This window comes from Propithecus coquereli, unplaced genomic scaffold, assembly GCF_000956105.1.
Source record: "Propithecus coquereli isolate 6110/MARCELLA unplaced genomic scaffold, Pcoq_1.0 Scaffold890, whole genome shotgun sequence".
Classification (NCBI taxonomy): Eukaryota; Metazoa; Chordata; class Mammalia; order Primates; family Indriidae; genus Propithecus; species Propithecus coquereli.
Window position 1 is genome coordinate 887,055 of NW_012155174.1, and position 15,192 is coordinate 902,246.

Below are 15,192 nucleotides of genomic sequence, written 5' to 3' on the forward strand. Positions count from 1 at the left end.
TTTTTCTAATGTTATTCATTTTTTGAAGGCTTTGCATTTAAAAAAAATTGCAAATGTGTCAGTTCACCCCTTAGAACTTTTGTATCATTTTTTAATAATGACTGTCATTTTCCTCTATATCCAGGATGCTGTGATCACCCATAACAATATTAACAATAACTCTTTTACATCATCTCATACCTGGTCTATATTGAACTGTCCTTTGTAGTCCTCTTTTCTCATTGATTTGTGCAAGACAAGATCTAGTCGAGGCCTATATGTGTCATCTGAAGAATGATTTATCTCTTGTTTATTTTTTGTGGGTTTACGTATTTTTTTTTTTTAATTTCAGACTATTACGGGGATACAAATGTTTAGGTTACATATATTGCCTTTGCCCTGCCTGAGTCAGAGCTACAAGCATGCCCATTCCCCAGACAGTGTGCACCGCACCCATTAGTTTTGAATATCATTAAGGAAAAATCCTCTACTTCTTCCTTATTAAAAATTTCTTCATGAAATTTGCTTGTTCCAGATCTTGGCCAATTGCCGACTGCCCATTCTGAAATTCCAAGTCACATTTGAATCTTGGGAACCTAATCTTGGCTATGTGAGTGGATAGAATGGTGCAGCCAGGGTCACATGGAAGGAAACTCAGGTTATGGACTCCACCTGCTTAATGTCTCCCTCAAAGCCTACATTCTCTGGAGTCTTCTAGGCTCCTCCTAGTTTGGATTTCCTAGATCCTGTTCTTTGGCCTCAGGGCAGATGTGAATGGGGTGCTTTTGTTTTCAATATGGGCCACCATCTCTCAATGTGAATGCTTACCTGAAGGCACTCTCAGGCCTTTTTCTCTTATTGGAGTCCACACATAGTCTCACCACCTGCTGAAAGATGGGGGCTTTATTCCCCAATAAGATCTTGAGTCTGAGCTTGCTGCTGGCCCAGATCTGTGGGCTTTATTTATAGAACACTGGCTAAGAATGGGCTGCATGATGCCTTCTGTAACTTGCCTTCCTTACCTCCCCTTTCCCATACTTGCTACTGAATTGGGAGGCTGGACAGAGTGTGAAGGACATACCTTCCAAATACCTCTCTCACTTCTCATCTCTTTCCCTAGATCTGCTTCTGCAACTTGGCTCCTCTCTAGGAAGAGTACTCAGGAGAGCAGGAATATGGGCCCAGGGCTCCTGACAACCATGAAGGAGGTGAGTCCTGAAATTTCTTCCTGGCTCTTCTAGGAAGAACTCACTGTCTTTTCTTGTCCTGAATGCTGCCTTCTTGGTGTCTGGCAAAGCCTATCTCTGATCTTGGAGGTGTGACCCATCTTACCTGGAGCTTTCTCTCCGACTTCTTTGCTCCAAGTAGTTAACTGTGATCATCACATCCTGGGCAGTTAAAAATATAAGACTTGCATGCTTATGTGTTCAATGATACCCAAGGCCTAAAAAGTATAGGAAGGCTTTTGAGGAATTATCTGAGTTACCCCTGAAGGATTTAGCAAGTTGAAGATTTAGAGGGGAAGACATTGCTGTGAGAATGTCTGAGGAAGTCTAGCCTGTCTCAGAGACCAGGTGACCGGCAGGCCCCTCACCATTTAGGAATCTTGAAGCACACAGTGGTCTTTGACCACATTAGTTTTATCTGTGTGGAGGTGAGTATGCTAACCTGTTGTCTGTGTGTAATGCATGGATAGATTTAGTTTTGCAGGCCCCATGCTTTATATTTAAGTGAGTTTTCCATACTTAAAAATTGGAAGATTACATTTAAAGGTCCATATTGCCTACTTTTCTGAAGATAGATCATTTTACACTGGCTAGGCAACATGTGAACTTGATGTGATTGAATAGAATTAACATTTACTAACAACCTAAACAGCTGCCAGACAAGGTACTTTTGTGCTGATTATATCAATTACACCAAATATTTATTGCAACTTTTGCTAACTCCGTTTTTCTTTGTACTATAAATATGTCAAGTGTAGAATGTTTTTGAGAGACGATCTGGACATAATCATATTCTTGGGCTCATGGATATTTGCATATTCCTGGAATAGTTAAAAATGATTGGATTTGATGTTATCAGAATGTTATTGAGAGTTGTGTGTCTCTCAACTGTCAAATCTGTTATGCTTTGAGAGAAAATGTGCATATAGCATATACAATTCAGGATATTTCCCAAGGTAATAGGGGACTTTTTTCTTCTGTATGTTGCACTTTACCATGAATGTTATTAGACAAACATTCTTGCCAAACATGGAACATTGGCTTATATTTTCTGTCCCTACTCTGCCCCTGCACGTGGGATCTGTAGCTGGCCCTGAACTGTATCCTATCTGTGACCAACATCACTCAATGTTTATATATTTTTTGTTTTAGCTATTTATACATGAAATATTGATGAAAAGATACAAGCATCTAAGAGGCTAGCATTTTAAGATAAAACTTCCATACCTGGAAGAGTGTCTGGCACTCAAAAACTACTCATTGCATAAAGGGGATCACATCTTTAGTTATTTTGAATGAAATAAAGAACAAAGGGGTTTGTTTTATTATATGTTATTTGAGACATAGAAATCATACATTTTACGATTTTTAAAATTGCATCGCCAGGTACTTTGTTATGCATCATATCTGAATTATGGAGAAAAATCTGACCTATATATACAACATGACATTTAGATAACATTTAGGCATTTCTCCTAAGGACTTTTGCTTGAGAGGAGAAATTCTAATATGCGTTACAGTCGTAACGTAGAAGGGGGGCTGGTAGGCACAGGATGTTAGCTAATAAGAAGTTAGTTAGCACCCTTTTGTTGGATCTTAAAATCTTTTTGAATGTCTGTTGTGTGCAGGAGACATTGATGATAGGAACAATGATACCTTCAGCAAAACCCCCATTCTTGTAAGACTTCTAATTTATTTAGGAGTTCACTTGTCATTGGAATATAAAGTTTTTGTTTTTTTTTTATTGTGTTTTTTTTTTTGAGACAGAGTCTCACTGTGTTGCTGGGGCTAGAGTGCAACCTCAAACTCCCGGGCTCAAGCAATCCTTCTGCCTCAGCCTCCCGAGTAGCTGGGACTACAGGCATGCGCCACCATGCCTGGCTAATTTTTTCTATATATTTTTAGTTGTCTGATTAATTTCTTTCTATTTTTAGTAGAGACGGGGACTCGCTCTTGCTCAGGCTGGTTTCGAACTCCTGAGCTCAAACAATCCGCCCACCTCGGCCTCCCAGAGAGCTAGGATTACAGGCGTGAGCCACCGCGCCCGTCCCGGAATATAAAGTTTTTGAAGTTTTTAAATTGAGATGTAATTCACATGCCATAAAATCCACCCTTTTAAAATGTACAATTCAGCGGATTTTAGTGTATTAACAAAATTGTACAACCTTTACCACCATAACATTTTCATCACTCTTAAAAGAAACCCTGTACCCATTAAGAGTTATTCCTCATTCTCTCCTCCCCCAGCCCCTGGCAACCACTGAACTGCTTTGTGTTCTATGGATTTACCTGTTCTAGTTATTTCATATAAACAGAATCATGCCATTGTCAAGAAATCAAACGTGTCATAAAAAATGGCATAGTACAGAAAATCCAGGGCTCTGCCCTCTTCAAAAGCAACTAGTGAGCTGGTAAAAAATGTCAGAATCAACTTTTGTGGAATTCTGGAATCTAGTCAAAACTGGAAGAGAGTACTGAGGCATTTTAAGCTCCCTAGTGACTATTAAATTGCCTGTCTCCAAAGTGTTCATGAGGAAGCCCAGGAATAAAGACTTTAAATCAACTTTCTTAATAAGTACAAGGAGTTAAGGAAACTATAGATGTGGAACTAAAGGAAACCAGGTTAATAATGTTTCAACAAATAGAGAATATCAATAAAGAAAAATTATAAAAGAACAATGTAGAAATTCTAGAGCTTCAAAATACAATAAGTGAAGTGAAAAATTCACTAGAAGAGTTCCATGGCGTATTCGAGTACGCATAATAGTGAACTTGAAAATAGTTCAATTGAGATTATCCATTTTGAGGAGCAGAAAAAGAATAATGAAAAATCAACAGAACCTAAGGGAGACCTGTGGGATACCATCAGGTGTAGTAACATGCACATAACGGGAATTGCAGAGGGAAAACATAAAGAATATTTCAAGAAGTAATATCTAGAAACTCCTCAAATTTGATGAAAGACATAAATGTATACATCCAAGAAGTTCAACAAACTCCAAACAGGATAAACATAAAAAGATTCACACAAAGACGTATTATAGTCAAATATTCAAAACCCAAAGGTGGAATTTTGAAAGCAGCAAATTATCAGTGATGCATTACCTATAAGCAATCCATAATAAGATTAACAGCTGATTTCTCATCAGAAACCATGGAAGCCACCAGTCAGTGAAATAACAGTTAAGATGCTGAAAGAGAAAGCTGTCAACTAAAAATTCTGTAACTGGCAAAACTATCCTTCAAGAAAAAAGGCAAAATTAAGACATTTCTAGATAAACAAAAGCTGAGGAAGTTTATTAACAGATCTGCCCTACAAAAAAATACTTAAGGCTGAAATGAAAGGATGCTAGACAGAGACTCTAAAACATAAGAAAAAAAGAACACTAGTAAAGATAATTTCATAGGTAAAAATTAAAAAGCCAGTATTGTTCTTTTTGATTGGGTTATAACTTTTTCTTTTCCTATATCATTTAAGACAAGCACATGAAAAATTATAAATTTATGTTATAGGCATATCATATATAAAAATGTAATATGTGACAATTACAATGTAAAGGGGAAGGGTTAGAAACATATAGGAGCAGAATGTCTGTATGCTGTTGAAACTAAGTTGGTATTATAGCTAAATGGCAAAAGTAAATCTTTCCTGATCAGTAATTACATTAAACATTAAATGTGAATGCATTAAACTCCTCAAAGCATAGGCATAGATTGGTAGGCAGACTGGATTAAAAATGAAACTAAGAATCATGTGTACACTGCCTACAAGAGACTCACTGTAGATAATAGGAAGCAGAGAAAGTTGAAAGTAAAAGGATGGAAAAATATTTCATGCAAACAATAACCAAATGAACTGAGGGTTATGTCATTGTGAGACAAATAGACTTTAAATCACAAAAAGTTACAATAGATCATGAGGATATCATTGTATGTTGATAAAACATACAAAGAAGATATAGAAAGAAGATATAACTGTTACAAACATACACACCTAACAAGATAGCCTCAAAATATATGAAGTAAAAATTGACATAATTGAAGAGAATAATAGTTCTACAATAATGGTTGGAAACTTTAATACCTCACCTTCAATAATAGTAGAACAACCAGACAAGAAATCAGTAAGGAAATATAAGACTTTAACTACACTATAAACCAGTTGTGCTTAACTGATACACAGACAGTCCCCGACTTAGTGATAGTTTGGCTTGCAGTTTTTCAACTTAATGAGTTTATTGGGATGTAACCCCATTGTAAGTCAAGGAACATTTATATGCAGAACACTCCACCCAACAACAGAGTGCACATTTTACTAAAATGAACATGGAACATTCTCTAAGATGGATCATATGTTAGGCCACAAAATAAGTTTTAATAAATTTGAAATTATTGAAGTCATACAAAGTACTTTTCTGATCATAATGGAAGGAAACCTGAAATGAATAACAAGAGGAAAACTGGAAAATTAGTAAATATGTGGAAATTAAAAAACAAAGTCTTAATGAATGGATCAAAGAGAAAATCAAGGAAAGTAGAATATACCTTGAGATGAATGGAAATAAAATCACAGCATACCAACACTTATAGCCTGCAGCAAAAGCAGTTCTAAGAGGGAAATTTATAGTTGTATTTGCATATATTAAAAATAAGAAAGATTTCAAATCAATAACCTATTTGTAATATTATGGAACTAGAAAAAGAAGAGCAAGCTAAACTGAAGCGAGCAGAAGGAAGGAAATAATAGTAAACTTTAGAGCAAAGATAAATAAGGGAGAATAGATGAACAATAGAAAAAATCAGTGAAACCGAAAGTTGGTTACTTGAAAAGATCAATAAAATTGATAAACCTTTAGCTAGATTGACTAACCAAAAAAGAAGACTCAAACTACTAAACTCAGAAATTACATTGGAGACATTACTGTCAATTTAAAGACATAAAAAGGACTGTAAGGGAATGCTACGAACAAATGTATGCCAATAAATTTGTTAACCAAAGTAAAACAGACACATTTCTGAAAACATACAATCTATCAAAACTGACTCAGGAAGAAAAAAAATTCTGAATAGAACTATAAATACTAAGAATATTGAATCTGTAATAAAAATCCAAGAAAGAAAAGCCCATGACCAGATAGCATCCTTGCTAATTCTACCAAACATTTAAAGAAGAGTTAACACAAATCTTTCTCAGACTCTGCTAAAACATGGAAGAGGGAAACTTTCTAACTCATTTTATGAGGGTAGTATTAACCTGATACCACAGAGACACTGTAAGAAAACAAAACTACAGGCCAGTACATAGATACTGGCTACATTATGGATATAGATGTAACATTCCTAATCAACATACTCCCAAATTAAATTCAACACTGCATTAAAAGGACTATATATCATGACTAAGTGGTATTTACTGCCAGAATGCAAGGATAGTTCAACATATTAAAATCAGTAATGTAATATGCCATATTAATGGAATGAAGTATAAAACCCACATGATCATCTCCTTTGATGTAGAGAAAGCATGACAAAATTGAACATCCTTTCATGATAAAAACACTTGCTAAACTAGGTATAGAAGGAAACTCCCTCAACATAGTAAGAGCCACGTATGAAAAATCCACAGCTAACATCATTCTTACTGGTGAAAGACTAAAAACCTTTCCCCTAAAAAGAGGAACAACCTAAGGATGCTAACTTTCACAATTGCTATTCAATAGCACTGACAGTTGTAGCCAGAGTAATTAGGCAATGAAAAGAAGAGGCATCCATATTAGTTAGGGAGAAGTAAAATTATTTCTTCACTTGAAGACATGAGCTCATATCTATAAAACCCTGGAATCCTGCTGCAATGTCAATGTGTCCCCCAAAATTCATGTGTTGAAACTTAATCACCAATGCGATAGTGTTAAAAAGTGGGCTTTTAGAAAGTGGTTGAGTCGTGATGGCTCTGCCATGGGATTAGTGACCTTATAAAAGGCTAGAGGGAACTAGCTCGGTTCTTTTCCCTTCCATTTTTTGCTGCCTTGTGAGGATACAGCAACAAGGTTCCATATTGGAAGTAGAGACTGGGCCCCTCACCAGACACTGAACCTGCTGGCATCTTGATCTTGGACTTCTAGCCCCCAGAATTGTAAAAAATAAATTTCTCCATAAATTACCCAATCTCAACTATTTTGTTAAAGCATCATGAATGGACTAAGGCATCCAACAGAAAAAATTGTTAGAGCTAATGAATTTAGCAAAGTCAGGATACAAAATAAATACGTAAAAATCAGTTCTATTTCTGTACATTTCCAATGAACTGTCTGAACAGGAAATTTTAAAAATTCTATTTATAATATCAAAAAGAATAAAATACTTAATAAGTTTAATCAGGGAGCCAAAAGACTTGTTCATGGAAGACTATAAAACATTGTTGAAGTAAATTACAGGAGACCTAAATAAATGGAAAGACTTTCCATGCTCATGAATTGGAAAACTTAATTTTGTTAAGATGACAATACTACCCAAAGTGATTTATAGACTTAATTTAATCCACATAAAATCCCAGTAGTGTTTTTTTCTGTTTTTTAGAAAAACCTGTCTTAGAATTTATGTGGAATCCTGAATAGCCAAACAATCTTGAAAAAGAAAAACAAAGTTGGAGGACTCACATACTGCCTGATTTTAATACATACTACAAAGCTGTAATAATCAAAACATCAACATCAGTGTCATACTGGTATAAGGATAGACGTATAAGTCAATGGAACAGAATTGAGAGTCCAGAAAAAACCCTCATGTATATGGGCAGTTTATTTTTGACAAGGGTGCCAAGACCATTCAACCAGAAAAAGACAGTCTGTACAAATAGTATTTGGACAACTAAATATCCACAGCCAGAAGAAAACATTTGTGATAAATGAAAAAATCAGCCTCAGCCAAGTAGAAAGTATAAAGAATAAATATAAGGAATTTTTTTTTTTTTTTTGAGACAGAGTCTCACTGTGTTGCCCGGGCTAGAGTGAGTGCCGTGGCGTCAGCCTAGCTCACAGCAACCTCAAACTGCTGGGCTCAAGTGATCCTCCTGCCTCAGCCTCCCAAGTAGCTGGGACTACAGGCATGCGCCACCATGCCCGGCTAATTTTTTCTATATATTTTTAGTTGTCTGATTAATTTCTTTCTATTTTTAGTAGAGACGGGGTCTCGCTCTTGCTCAGGCTGGTTTCGAACTCCTGAGCTCAAACAATCCGAGCTCAAACAATCCGCCCGCCTCGGCCTCCCAGAGTGCTAGGATTATGAGCGTGAGCCACCGCGCCCGGCCATATAAGGAAGTTTCTAACTGAAATAAAAAGCCCAGTGGATGGGCTTACCAGTATATTAGAGGTAACAAAGAAATGAGTGGACTAAAAGATAGAACAATAGAAATTACTCAATCTGAACAACAGAGAGAAAATATACTGGCAAAGAGATGAACAGAGCCTCAAGAATTGTGGGAGTTTAACAAAAGATCTAATATTTTTGTCGTTGAAGTTTGGAAGGAGAAATGAAGGACAGGGCTGAAAAAGTACTTGAAAACTCTCCAGATTTGGCAAGAGACAAAAATCTAAGCCAAGTAAATCTCAAACGTGATAAACCCAAGAAATCCATTCCAGAACACATTATTAATATAATTAAACTTCTGAAAGCTGAAGATGAAAAAAACATCTTGAAAGCAGCCAGAGAAAAATTACATGTTACCTATAGGAGAAAAACTATTAGAATACCAGTAGATTTCTTGTCAAAAACTATGGAAGTTAGATACAAGTGGTGCAATGTTTTTCAATGCTGAGAATAAAAGAATTGTCAACCCCAAATCCCATACCAAGTAAAAATATTTTAGGAATGGAAGGGGAAATCGGGACATTATCAGATGAAGGAAAACTAAGAGAATTTGTCTCCATCATACCTACCCTAAACAAAAAGAAAGCAATGAAAGAGGAAGCTTTGGAACATCTGTGTGCAGTAAAGAGATAACATAGCAGATCTGATAACTGCTATCCTTAGAAAGTCCTGCTTGAAAGATTATCTTTTAGCTGGCATCTGGGATCTTGGTTTTGGGAGGGTTCCTATCATTCGCAGAACTGTTAAGAATAGCTAACTGTGCCTAAACTATGTAAACAATGTGGTTTATGCTGAACACCTGCTTTCCTTCTGAGATCTGGACTTTTAGTATATGCTAGACCGAGGGTACCTGTGTGACTAGCCCCCACTAAAGACTTTGGGTATTGAGCTTCTCTAGTAGACAACATTTAACACATGTTGTCTCAAGTCATTGCTGAAGAAAGTAAGTGGATCATGTGTGACTTTGGTGGGAAAGGATTCTTGAAATTTTGTGTCTGGTTTCCTCCAGATTTTGTCGTTCGTACCATTTCCCTTTGCTGATTTTGCTTCGCATCCTTTCACTGTACTAATACAAGCCATGACTATAATTATATGATGAGGTTTATGAGTCCTTCTAGTGAATCTCAAGCCTGGGGATGGTCTTGGGGACCCCTGACACAATCAAGAAGAAAAAAAAATGGTAAGGAAACATGGATAAATGTATAATAGGCATTCCTATTCTACATGAATTTTTTAAACTTTTTGATGGTTGAAGCAAAAATTATTATACTGTCTGATGTGATTTTAAATGTATATAGAGGAACTATTTAAGAAAATTACATTATAAACAGAAAGGGCAAGGAGATGTAATGGGAGGTAAGGTTTTGTATAATAATTCAAACTAGTAAAATAATGATACCAGTAGATTGGGATAAGCTATATGTATGTAACATAGCACCTAGAACAACTACTAAGAAGAGTTATACAATGAGATACACTAAGAAACACTGTAGATAAATCAAAATAGAAGTCTAAAGAAGTTCAGGTAACCCAGAAGAAACCAGTAACAAGAAACAGGCAAAAAGCTGAGAGAACAAATAAAATTTAAATGGCAGACTTAAGCCTTAGCATTAATACTAACATTAAATTTACATGGTCTAAATATACCAACTAAAAAAGAGAAATTGGTGAATTTAAAAATAACCTGACCGAACTATATTCTGTCTACAAGAAACTCACTTCAACTATTACAGTGGAGGTAGGTTAAAAGTTAAAGAATAAAAAAGATAAATTATGCAAACATTAATCAAACGAAAGCAAGAGTAGCTCTTGCTTAATATTAGGCAAAGTAGACTTCAAAGCAAAGAAAATTAACATTCAGAAGGATATTGTATAATGATAGAAGGGTCAGTTTGCCAGGAAAAATAGTAATACTTACTCTGTATGTATCAAATAACAAAGCTTTTATACTGGGAGGGTCTGTTAGATGTAAAAAAAAAATTTTTTTTTTAATAAAAAAAATTTTAAAAAAGGAAAATGAAAAAAAATCTTCAAAATAATGTGAAGGGAAAATCAAAAGAGACATAGACAAATCCACAATTAGTTGGAGACTTCAACACCCACAAATAGACCAAAAATCAGTCAGAACTTATCAACGCCATCAACTAACAGGATCTAATAAACATTTATTAAAAATTCCACCCAACAAGAGCAGAATACATATTCTTTTCAAGTACACATGGAAACATACCAAGATAGACATATCCTGGGTCATAAAACAACATGAAACATAAAAATGTGTTTATCTTAAAATTTTTTGAATTTAAATCATACAAAGTTGTTCTCTAATCACAATGGAATCAAACTTGGTATCAATTAGAAAGATAACAGGAAAATTTCTAAACACTTGGAAAATAAACATGCACTTATTAATAGGTGGGAAAGGAAATCTTCAGGGAAATAAAACCGTGCATGAAAGTGAATGAGGATTTTAACACACTATTTCAAAACACACAAGGTTGAGCTAAAGCAGTGCTGAGAAGGAAACTTATAGCAGTATAATGTATACATTAGGAAAGAGGAAAAGTCTCAAGTCAACAATCAAAGAACCTTGAAAAAGAAGGGCAAAATAACTCTATGCAAATAATAGTGATAAAGGCAGAAATCAATGCAATTGAAAAACAAAAAGAGTAGAAAAAATAAATGAAGCAAAGAGCTGTTCTTTGAAAGCATCAATAAAATCGACAAACCTCTAGCAATACTAAGAAAAAGAGTACATACAAATTACAACATCAGGAATGAAACAAGGTGTATTACTACATACTCTGCAACCATCTAAAGGATACTAAGGGAACATTATAAACAACTCTACACCCATAAATTTGACAACTGAGATGAAATGGACTGACCTTGAAATACACATACTATTGTAACTTACCCAATATGAAATAAATTATTTGAATAGGTCTTTAACTATTAAAGAAGTCCAATTTGTGATTTAAAACACTTCCACAAAGGAAATGTATTAATATAAGCCCAGATGATTTTACTATGGAATTCTGCCAAATGTCTAAAGACTTTAAACCAAATGCTACACAGTTTCTTCTAGAATATAGGAAAGGAAGGAACACTTTTCAATTTACTTTATGGAGCAGGTATACACTGATACCAAATCAAACAAGGACAATGTGAAAAAAGAAAACTACAGGTCAACATCCTATATGAATATACACATGAAAATCCTTAGCAAAAATTAGCAAATATTTTAGCAATGTATAAAAATACAGTAACACAAGTGGGGTTTATTCCAGGGATGCAAGGCTAGTTCCATATCTGAAAATCAGTCAGTCTAATAATCCACCATATTAGTAGGCTAAAGAAGGAAAATCATAATTATATCAGTTGAAACAGTGAAAGAATTTGACAAAATTCAACAACCATTTGTAAACAAAGCAAAATAAACTCTCAAGACAGTGGGAACAGAGGAGAACCTTCTCTATAAAAATCTACAGCTATATTCAATTTTTTTATTGTGGTAATATATATATAACATTATTTTTTAAGTGTACAATTCAGTGGCATTAAGTACATTCACTTTGTTGTACAACCATCACTACTGTCATTTCCAGAACTTCTTCATTATCTCAAGTAGAAACTATATCCATTAGACAATGATTCCCCAGTCCCCTTTTCCACCAGTCCCTGGTAACCTCTATTTTACTTTCTTTTCTATTTTTTTGGTTTTTTTTTTTTTTTTTTTTAGAGAGAGGGTTTCACTCTGCTGCCCAGGCTGCAGTGGGGTGGCATGATCATAGCTCATTGCAGCCTTAAATTCCTGGGCTTAAGCAATCCTCCTGCCTCAGCCTCCTCAAGTAGCTGAGACTGCAGGCATGCACCACCATGACTGGCAAAATTTTAAACTTTTTTGTGGAAATGGGGTCTTGCTGTGTTGCCCAGGCTGGTCTCAAACCCCTGGCCTCTAGTGATCCTCCCACCTCAGCCTCCCAAAGTGCTGGGATTATATGTGTGAGCCACTGTGCCTGGCCCCTCTATTTTACTTTCTGTCTGTATTTGTCTATTCTGGGTACCTTACATAAGTGAAATCATACAGTATTTGCCCTTTTGTGACTGGCTTATTTCACTTGGCACAATATTTTCAAGGATTATCTCTTGAAAATATACCAGAATTTCCTTCCTTTTTAAGGCTGAAAAAATACTGCATTGTATGTGCATATCACACTTTCTTTATCCTTTCATCAGTTGATGGATAGCTGAGTGTTTACAGCTATTGTGAACAGTGCTGCTAATGAACATTGGACATGTATCTGTTTGAATCCCTGTTTTCAATTCTTTGGGGTATATACCTAGGAGTGCAATTGTTAGATCATATGGTAATTGTATCTTTAACTTTTTAAGGAACCACCAAACTGTTTCCTGTAGAAACTGCCCTATTTTACATTACTACTGGTAATGTACAAAATTCCAGTTTCTTCACACCCCACAAAAACTTGTTTTTCTTACTTTGTAACAGCTGTCCTAATGTTTGTGGAATATTATTCCTAATGGTGAAAGACTGAATATTTTCCTTCTAAATTGGGAACAAGCCAAGGATGTCTGCTTTCACCACTCTCATTCAACTTAGTGCTAGAAGTTCTAGCTAGAGCAATAAGACAAGAAAAGGAAATAAAAAGCACGCAAATCATTAACAAAGAAATAAGACTGTCCTTGTTTGCAAAGGAAATGAATGTCTATCTAGAAAAGGTCAAGGAACCTAGGGAAACAAACTTTTAGAGTTAGTAAGTAGGTTCAGCCAGGTTGCAGGATGCAAGATAAACATGTAAACAATTGTATCCTATAGCAGTGAATACATAGTCTCTGAGATTAAAATATAATACCATTAAAATTACTAAAAAAAAATGAAGAAATTCTTAGGTATAAATCTAACAAAATTTGTAGGATCTGTATGCTGAAAACCAAGAAATATTGATGAAAGAAATCATAGGATATCTAAATAAATGGAGAGACATGCTGTATTCATGGATTTGAAGATTCAGCATAGTAAAGATGTCAGTTCTCACCAAATTGATATACAGGTTTAATGGAAATCCTATCAAAATACCAGCAAGGTTTTTTTGGTAGATATAGACAAGATTATTATAAAATTTGTATAAAAAGGCATAGGCATAAACTATTTTAGAATCACTAAATCAACTGTTAAAATGAAGAATAAAGAGGGAGGAATCAGTCTACCTGATTTTATGTCTTACTATATAGCTGCAGTAATCAAACCTGTGTGTTTTTTTGACAACATCATAGACATAGATCAGTAGAACAGAATAGAGAACCGAGAAATAGATCCTGCATAAATGTATGAAGGGATTAATAGTTGTGAACATATAGAACCAGGGTTCAGGTTAAAAGCAGGATCTGTAAATCTCACCTGGATGCTCCAGGACTGCCTTCTTGCTGCCTTGGCCACAGTTAGTGGCTTAAGTTAAGTTGATTAGTGGGCATGGCTGGCTCTTGAGTGAGCAGGGATGTGTTTGTGTTACAGGCATTAATGGCCTTCCGGGATGTGGCTGTGGCCTTCACCCAGAAGGAGTGGAAGCTATTGAGTCCTGCTCAGAGGAACCTGTACAGGGAGGTAATGCTGGAGAACTACAGCCACCTGGTCTCGCTGGGTAAGGCCGGCCTGTTTTTGTCTAAGACTCTGCCTGCAGGCATCTTAAGCTTTTATGTAACAGCTGCCATGCTTCTGACTGAGAAAGAAAAAGTTCTTTCTCTATCCTCCAGAGAATGTCTCGATTTCATAGTGAAATTTTATGTGTGCATGTGTAGTGTGTGTGTGGTATCCAACACTGCATTTCTAGCACTCTTCTAGGCTGGGCCCTTCCTCTAAAGTTATCTTGCTTCAAATGGGGGAATATTTTTATTCACTCAAGCACAGGGTAGAATCAGTGTACTGTCTTTAGATCCAGGGGTTCCTCCCTTATTCGTCCTTTCTCAGCATTCAGACATCCTTTATGTCACCTCTGTGCTTCCCTACCACCTTCTGGGTTGATTGCATTCCCTGGGTTGGCTCTGAGTTCTGTGATAGCCTCTGAAACCACTAACCCAAGGTCACCTTGTTTTTTTTCCCTGTGAGTAGGAATTGCATTTTCCAAACCAAAACTCATCATACAACTGGAGCAAGGGGATGAGCCCTGGAGAGGGGAGAATGAATGTCTTCTGGACCTTTGTCCAGGTGAGTGGGAAGCCCTGGGCAGAGGGTGCAGGGCATTGAGAAGCTCAGCAGCTAAGGAAGGAAGGGCCGACTCTGAGGTGCTTGGAGGAAGCTCTTTTCCAGGCCTCCTAAGCCACTGGTAAAGGCTGTGCGGCGCTGCTTGCCTTCCATGCCACACACTTCCCCACAAGGGCACGTGCCTGGCATCCCACCTCTTTCCTCCCTCAGAGAGCCTCGCTCCTCTCACTGGGGTTCCCTTCTTGAGCACATTCAGCATTTCCCTGTTCTTTGGCTCTGTGGTCAGCCTGATCTTCAAAATGGCACCTGCCCTTTAAGACTAAGCCTCCTGCCCTTGCTAGATACTTTCCAGTTTCTGTTCTTCACCTGATAACTTTTTTTGTGTATCAGTTCTATCGCCAA

The 15,192-nt window shown here is 36.3% G+C and overlaps 1 protein-coding gene across 1 annotated transcript; it reads left to right on the forward strand.

Moving 5' to 3' along the window:
* Positions 1 to 1,106: 1,106 nt before the first annotated feature.
* On the forward strand, positions 1,107 to 14,915 carry LOC105826466 (zinc finger protein 169-like). Its single transcript, XM_012664454.1, has 3 exons — positions 1,107 to 1,187; positions 14,104 to 14,230; positions 14,698 to 14,915. The coding sequence occupies exons 1-3, from the start codon at positions 1,155 to 1,157 to the stop codon at positions 14,913 to 14,915; spliced, it is 378 nt and encodes a 125-aa protein (XP_012519908.1). The 5' UTR covers positions 1,107 to 1,154.
* The last annotated feature ends 277 nt before the right edge of the window (positions 14,916 to 15,192 follow it).